General features: G+C 37.3%; 2 protein-coding genes across 2 annotated transcripts; both read right to left on the bottom strand.

Annotated features, from left to right (window-relative positions):
- Positions 1–471: 471 nt before the first annotated feature.
- Positions 472–840, bottom strand: LOC134838893 (uncharacterized). The gene has a single exon (XM_063854198.1). The coding sequence runs from the start codon at positions 838–840 to the stop codon at positions 472–474; it is 369 nt and encodes a 122-aa protein (XP_063710268.1).
- A 557-nt stretch (positions 841–1,397) lies between these two features.
- LOC134838874 (synapse-associated protein 1-like) lies at positions 1,398–6,162 on the bottom strand. The gene is made up of 4 exons (XM_063854169.1): positions 5,636–6,162; positions 5,188–5,324; positions 4,047–4,237; positions 1,398–3,779 (listed from the first exon to the last, which is right to left on the bottom strand). The coding sequence occupies exons 1-4, from the start codon at positions 6,071–6,073 to the stop codon at positions 3,403–3,405; spliced, it is 1,143 nt and encodes a 380-aa protein (XP_063710239.1). The 5' UTR covers positions 6,074–6,162; the 3' UTR covers positions 1,398–3,402.
- Between the last annotated feature and the right edge of the window lie 2,017 nt (positions 6,163–8,179).

Genomic DNA, 8,179 nt, shown 5'->3' with positions numbered 1-8,179 from the left:
TTTCATGATCTGTTTCTATCATACAGAAATAATCCCTAAAAAGTGCCAAAGAGAAGTTAAGAAAGATACATTTTTTCACAGGAGAACGCACGCCACCTGTCAGCAACACACTTTCTCTCGCAGCTGCAACGAACATGATGACGATGCTCAACATAGTAGAAAAGAACACTTTAATGTTCATTGGGTATTTGAAAATTGTTCTGTATTAATCATTGCGCAATAATGTATAAGAGAAACGTAAAAAACATCATGAACTCCAAGTAACATCACAAAGTATTTCAACTAAAACTGAATATGAGCCATAATCATTTGACCATTTCAAAATATATGAAACGCAACTGCAGCAAAAGTCAAAATCGAAGAAACTACTTAAAAGTAATAATATCAGTTCTTTATATTTTCAGTTCTGTTGTTCAATTCGGCCATCATTCAGTGCACTTCATTATGTTTCAGTTTCAGTTTAATTCAAGTTTAGCCGTTATGCACGCCAAGTCTGTAAATCTCATTCATTACAAAGAAACTTCCTTCTGGGGTTGGAGCGAGCACAAATGTCTCGGAGAAAGGGAGCGGCATATCATCATCTGATTTCTGTTGCCCTAATACATGAATAACAATGGCATTGGCCAAGGGCTGACAGTCACATGTGGTGATGACATGTTGAACTACTTTGATGGGCAGGTTGACTATTTTCTTCATCACTTCCTCGTTGCCCTTGAACTGCTGGCCTTCAAAGGTGAGTGTGGACTCATTAGTGTAGAGTGGCGACAGATTTGCACGGTTGCTGTCAAATGTCTCGTAGAAAAACTTGACGAATGTCTGTCCTACTTCCACATATGCCATACTCAAGTCAAACTGTATGTGAACAATCAAGTATGTGAAGTGAGGACAAAACTAATCTGAAAAGAGAAACATATCTTGTCCATACAATTCAACACATGGCCAACAGTCAGTTGGAAAAGAAAGAGTCAATAAACAAGAGTAAACAGAAAAAATACTCATTTTGGAAACTAGAAGTCGATCACGTTTTTCGTGACCTTCACACTTTTGCTGCCCCATAGGGGAAATGAAAAAAAAAATGAACTGAAATCAAAAGTCAAACCTTTCCCGAAAAAAATCGCCACGACCTATATAAGACTCTGAACTACGTGCACCGAATCTTAATTAAAAAAAGTGACACGTAAAAAAAACTAACGTACCTAGAAATGGAGAAATTTTTTGGAGAAATATCCACATCAATTCGCCAAAGATTGTGTTCTCTTTTCGTTGCGAAGCTATCGATGCTTTAAAAGTCTTTTCAAATAAATGTGTAATTGGGGAAAAACTAATGCATCTTAAGACACGAGCATGGGTTTGTTTTTCTAGTGCGGTCTTTTACATTAGCATTGGATAAAAAAGGCTGATATGAAGAGACTATTGTTATAATGGAATGTTTAAAATTTGAGACAATAATGTAACTATTTAGCTGACATCTAGTGTGAACAATATTTAACTCATCTGGTAACGAAAAGAATTGCTTGAACATGAGAAAACAACCCCCAATTACGTATCTGACAGCCTGCACCAAGTTCAGTTGTACACCTTCAAATGCTCAATTCACCGCGCAACTAACTAGAAAATTCACAACAACTGCGCTTTAACATTCAAAATCCAAACAACTAGGTAGAGACCGTTATTAAAAATTATTAGAGGACAGTGCTGATTCAAATTAACCGGATAGGATATATGAGACATAAAAATTGAAAATTCAAACCCGTTTTTCTCAAATTGGGTTAAGATTTAAAAATTGGGTTGAAAAGTGAAGAGAAGAAAAATTGTTCAGAATTTTACCACAATTAATATGGTGCAATTTTTTCTCCGAAATTCCCAACCTAAATTCTATCCCAAAATGGGAAATTTTTTTTAATTAATCAAGAATTACGCTGAAATTGTCTGATTAATTGATTAAAAAGTTAGATCGAAAGAAGCCTCTTACACAGGCCAACAAAATTTTAGAAGGGTTAAAACTCCGAAAACCTGTATAAGAGAAAATATTTTTGCTTATAGTCAAGAAATGTAACCCTTCTAAAATTTTGTTGGCCTCTGTAAGAGGCTTCTTTTCATAAATTAATTAAATAGTTTCAGCGTAATTCTTGATTTACTAAAAAAAGCCAAAATGACCCATTTTGGGGTAAAATGTAGCTTGAGAATTTTAGATAAAAATTGCACCATGTTAATTCTGGTGAAATTCTGCACAAATTTTGTTCTGATCACTGTTTGTCTTATCTAAACCCAATTTGAGAAAAACGGTTTTGAAATTTTAAGTTTTTTTTATCAATAAGCCGCTTAATTTAAATAAGCACTGTAATTATTAGACCGTATGAGTTCGCGCATTATAGTCAAGATAATTCGTAACGCGAAAACTCGCATTAAAAGACATCGCAAAACACTCATCGCCGCATTCGTGCCAACGTGTTGCGTGCTTGCCAACAGATGCTATGACTTTATACAACTTAGAGCCGGTTATCGCCCACGTGCTACCTTAAACCAAAATTTTGTTGTTATAAATCATTTTTCAAGTTTTACCAGTAGTTGCTTTCCTTAAATTGGTGAGTTGTCTTTTGATACGAGTTGTCTTTTGTTGCGATTTGTCGCGTTACCAAGATAATTTAGGTGATAATTATTTGAGCAAGCGCTATTCTGATTAAAGCTGGATCAAATCAAATGCTTTAAAATTTTCAGCCAATCAACGCCCTTTGAACGCGCCAAAACTGAACGATTTCCCTGATTTTAAATTTCACATTGACCACATTATTTCTGGGCATTCGGTTTTTCTGGCATGAAAGGTATCCCAATTTCAACTGAGATCATTGCATCAAATAATGCTTCTAAGCGTGAACTTAATACTAAAACTAACTTTTTACATAGAGGCAAAGCTTCGCTTCGCAAACACTAGCGTGAACACGACAAAAAGCAGCTCTATAAAGGGCAATGAGAAAAAGTAGAAATAAGCCTCGAATTAGTAAAAATTCGATTAAGTCTCGGATTTTATCTGCGACCTAGGGATTATGCGTCTCACGCACTAACCACTCAGCCACGGAGACTTAAATAATCACAATAACAAATAAAGAAGAGAGTTTACAATGATACAGATCGTGATTATAGTAAAAGTTCCGCCAAATAAGTTAGCACTTTTATTGAACAATTTAATTTGCTAGTTAGGCTAGAAAAAAAAGAAGATTCGTACTAATACACTTCGCTTGCAAGCTGGCTAGTGTAAAAATCCCGACCATAGAGCGAACGATTCAAAGATCCGAGGGTACTAAATATTTACATTATCATTACAGTTAAGGATGATTCATCATATTCAGTGTTTTATTCCCATCTAACTACACTTTTGTTTTGCCTTTTTCTCTAGCATACCATCTAACTACTAGACACCTCGTTTTCAAGCATCTGTTCCAACTCATTTTCCCAGCCAGCGGCACCGGTTTCCTCGCCGGTGCTTCCGGTGGCACTGTTCTCCCCATCATTCACCACTTCGAAATCGGTGGCGTCCAAGTCTTCCAGTTCCTTTTCGATCTCGTCCAGGTCATCGTCCGCAGGGTTCCCGTCGGCTCCTTGTGATTCGGCGACGTTGGTGGATCCCTCGTCTGTCTTCTTTTCGAGACTCTCGATCTCCTTTCGCATCTGTTCCATCTGCTCTTGGTCTGCATCAAAGGTATCGCTGACAAAATCCTCCTGGTTCAAACCATCTTGAGGGTCATCTGCGGTCGATCCATTTGACAGCACTCTCTGTTTTCCTAATAAGTTATTGCTGCATTGGCGCAACAGTTATATGGCAACAGCAAGATAAACAAACAACTAACACTTAAACGTTGTAATTATGTTACCGGAATGAAAACCTCGCCTAAATAAATATTTTCAAGGCGAAAACACCGACTATGCATATAAATTACGTCCATTATTCGACCCCTAATTCTACTAGAAAGGTTCATGCAAAAACGTAAGCGTAAAATGTATGAGATTGCAAATTAGACTTTTATTGCAGATAAGCTTCAAACTCTCACTTGTATCTTGGCTATCCTTGGCCTTTTGATTCTCTTGTGCATGAGCGTGCTGTTCCTGTGTGGTTGCGGCTGCTTTGTTCCCTTGGTCGCCCATGCACTTGAGGTGGGCGGACTGGGTGATGAGAGTGACTCTGTAGAAGTAGTTCCTCCAGAACACATCTTCCTTCAGCTTCTTAGGCACCAGATTGTACCTACACAGAGATGACATGTCGAACCACCATTCTTAATTCAACTTGAATCAGACACTTTTTTTTACATCAGGTCTCCCTGATTGCAGCACTGTCGTCGTTTAATAAATAGTTTTTAGTCTGTAAATTGGTATGAAACATACTAATACAAGGAGGCGAAGCGGAGCTTTACATCACCTGAGATGCAACACAAACATCAGAAAAACGATAAGTTGAAAAAAACATGGTCTACCAAAACTTTTTGATGTATCGATAAAAGTTCTTTCTAGGCGCACATGCCAAGTAAAATAATAATATTAAAAAGCCACGGAGCAAAACGTATGAAGCGGAAACAAAGCCGACAACTTTGAGCAGAAACCAGTTGAGCCAAAAAAATGTGGTGAAAAAATTTAAAGCCCGCCCTGAAACAACAATGAACAACACTTGCAGCTAAAAATTGCTTACAGAACAAGTAAAATCCGTGATGAAGCAACTAAGCCGACGAAACTTGAGCAGAAAAAACGAAAATCCAACAACCCAATTTTTATCGGATTTTTTTAAATACATAAAACTGAAAAAACAAAACAAGGTCCAGCCTCCCAAATGGCATAATTCCCTTACGGCATAAAAATGAAACCTTTCCCATATGGTATAAATTTCAAGTTTTCATTGTAATTCAAAGTTTTTTTTAATCAATTTTGAATTGTAACATTTTGTCAGGAACGAAAACATGTGAACAAGATTTGGAATTATTTGCTTCCAAACAAATGTTAAGCGACAAACAAAAGAATTAAGTGAATCAGCATTTGAATTGACAACTTGACCAATTTTCACACATTGTTCACGAAAAACTTAATTTCGATTTTTAAATGCAACTTGCATGAAATTTATGCCATTTGAGACGTAATGAAAAAATTTAGTTGCCGAATACAGTAAGAGATACTCTTGATCCACATTGTCACAACTGTATGTACCTCATGTTCTGTAGATTCTTGTCGACCTGCAGCAACGCCACTGCAGCCGGGAAGTTCTGCTGCAGGTCGAAGTTGAACTGGATGCCTTGCGGGGGATCTCTGAGGAAGTTCCTGTCGTCCGAGGAGAGAGACAGCACCTGAACACAAAACATTTCATTCGGAGGAGGAGAACGATAAAAGCAGCCACATTTAAAGTCTGCTGACAAACCAATGAAAGCGCAATGAAATCGAGCTAAAAGATCGAACTGAATCATTCGCAATTAAGAAGCAGAGTTTTGCAATTAAGTAGCAGCGCTGACATTAAACGTCAGTGGTATGTTTTTAACTACTATTGTCCAACTTCAACGACAGTTACTTCGGGCAGCTCATAACTCGCTCATCACATCTCAGAAAGGATTGAAAAAAGTTGACATGTTTATGAAAAGAAAAAGAAGAGGGTTGATCTAGCCTGTCTTTTGATTTCATCTTCATCTTCAAATCCAATCCAGGGCAACAAGGAGTCGTCGTTCTGCTGTTGGGAAGTGCCCGTGCTTCCTCCTTTCTGCTCCTTTTCAAACTTGTCTCGCTCTTCGTTGAAGTCCTGCAGTACTGTCCCCTCCACCAGCTTGTCAGCATGTGTCTTCACTTGCTGCGAGGCGGTGGATGCAAACGTATACAAGAAGCCTCCCAGTTTCTTCCCATAATCGTAAGCGGCGTCCACTCCTTTGTTCAACTGTTCGTCCAAATTGTTCACTCCTGACTTCTGTTCACTGCAATCTGCCGCCGGAGAACTTGTTTCTTCCTCGTCCCTTTCTTCCACTTCTGTTGATTTCGGATGCGCAATTGTCTGCTTATCGCCTTCAGTTTGAGGCTGCAGATAGCTGCTGATTGAACTAAGAAAACTCATGATTGCAATTACCCTGGTTAGGGTCTCAAATCAAAACTCATCTAGCTTTTTCTGAAATAAACCAAGCCCCTTTAAAAACAATGGCGGACTATTGCAAATGAATGCACGATATTTAGAGCCTATTATAGAACAAGCGGAAAACTGAACAAAAACCTCAATTTTGAATGCACGATATTTAGAGCCTATTATAGAACAAGCGGAAAACTGAACAAAAACCTCAATTTTGAGAGCTCAAATTAAAAGAACTATCTACTAACAGGTATAACGATGTACAAAAGCAGTCTTCGAAAATGATTTAAAACAGCTTATTTTGATAACTGGCGTCTGCCGATATACGATAACTAAGACTGCTTGTATAGCAGGGACTGAATCTTCTAATAGCCCCTGAGCTGGTTTCGAATAGTTATTGCTCCAAAAATTGCATTTGATATTGGCTGAACAAAAATTATTTGTTGATTTTTGGAGCAATAACTATTCAAGTTCAGGGGCTATTGGAAGATTCAGTCCCTGCTATACAAGCAATATCAAATGCAAGTGCTGATACTTGAGTAGAGTTTGACATTTTTCGACTTTGTTATACTGATGAGGGATGGAAAGCGTAATTTCAAAAATAGTCTGCTCATAACCGTAGTTGGATCTCAATAATTGAGAAGAGTGAAAATTTGAGAAATGGGGAAGACATAATTTTTTTTTGAAAATCGGGAGTCGCTACCTAATTTTTGCAGGAAAATCTCGCTCAGAAGAAAAAAATTCTTGCAACCAGTTCTTTCGATTGACGCCTTCATCTCAGATTTGATAGGGTAGATTTTAAGTAAAGTCAAAAAGTTTCTAAAAACTGTTTAAAGTTCAAAAGCTTGACTTTCAAAACTCAGTAATTTTATGCAAAAAGAATGTTGTGGCCGCTTAAGCAGAGACAGAGAAGACTCTCACAAGCTACTTTCTCGATTTAACATTTAAACTAAGAGTTGTCAGTGTGGTTTTCCAGAAAAACCAAAACGTTTCCAAAAAACGGTCCATAAATCAAAAATTTGACTTTTCCCAGAATCATAGCTTTATATGTAAAAGTTTTGGGCATGGCCGCAAATTCAGGGAAGATCCTTATAACCCTTTTCTCCGTTGAACTCATAACAATATATTTGGGAGGGTGGTTTTCGAGAAAAGTTTTAGAAAAATAGTCAAAAAAACAGAATGATGACTATTCAGAAGAGGACGATAAAATTTTGGGCATAGCCGCTAATGCAGGGTAGCTTTATAAAAACCGTAATCTTGAACCAAAATTCTCAGATTAAGGAGGGTGGTTTTCGAGTTAAGTCAAAAACTTTCAAAAACCGGTAAAAAAATAGATATTTTACTTTTCCGAAGGCCATAACTTTTTGAGAAAAAACTTTTGAACTAGCCAATTTTGCAGCGCAGCCAAATTTTTGTAGCAAGGCGGTCTATCCATTGATACCTATTTCTTGAAATTCAGCAAAATGGTTTTCAAGAAAAACCAAATCTTTTTGCAAAAAAAATTCGAAAGCTCGAAAAAAGCATAATAATAAAAAACTCGAACCCATAGATTTTCGTAATTCCTGTTTTAATCAAACAAGAAATCTACTCAAACATGCCAATCAACATATTTGAATTTCAAATTAGCAACAGATCAAAACTTTCGAGGCGGCAACAAAGCCTAAAATCTTCGAGCAGACATCATATAAGCCGAAAAAGTCCCCCTTCAACTACAATAATCAACAATTGCAAATAGCATGATGCTTGCTTACATAAAAAAATCTGTGATGTTGCACCTAAGCCGACAAAACTTGTCCAGACAAACGAAAGTCCGACACTTTAATTTTTACCGGACAAAAACTTAAAAATGCATACACTGAAAAAGAAACAAGTCCGGCTGGGACTCGTACCCCCAGACCTTAGGGTAAAACGCAACTGCGTAACCTCGAAACCAAGTGAGAAGCATTTTCAAAGATGCTAAGGTTCACTTATAAATCCAATGCAAGCTAGCGATATAAAAAAATGAAAACAACTTCAGAAAAACAGTAGAACAATACAACCACATGTATTAAATGAGCTTTTGATAATTACCGTCCGGCTACTATGCTGACAAAAAGT

Source organism: Symsagittifera roscoffensis, chromosome 2 (assembly GCF_963678635.1).
Source record: "Symsagittifera roscoffensis chromosome 2, txSymRosc1.1, whole genome shotgun sequence".
Taxonomy (NCBI): Eukaryota; Metazoa; Xenacoelomorpha; order Acoela; family Convolutidae; genus Symsagittifera; species Symsagittifera roscoffensis.
The sequence above is the reverse complement of the archived record's forward strand: the minus strand, read 5'-3'. Positions and strand labels throughout refer to the sequence as shown.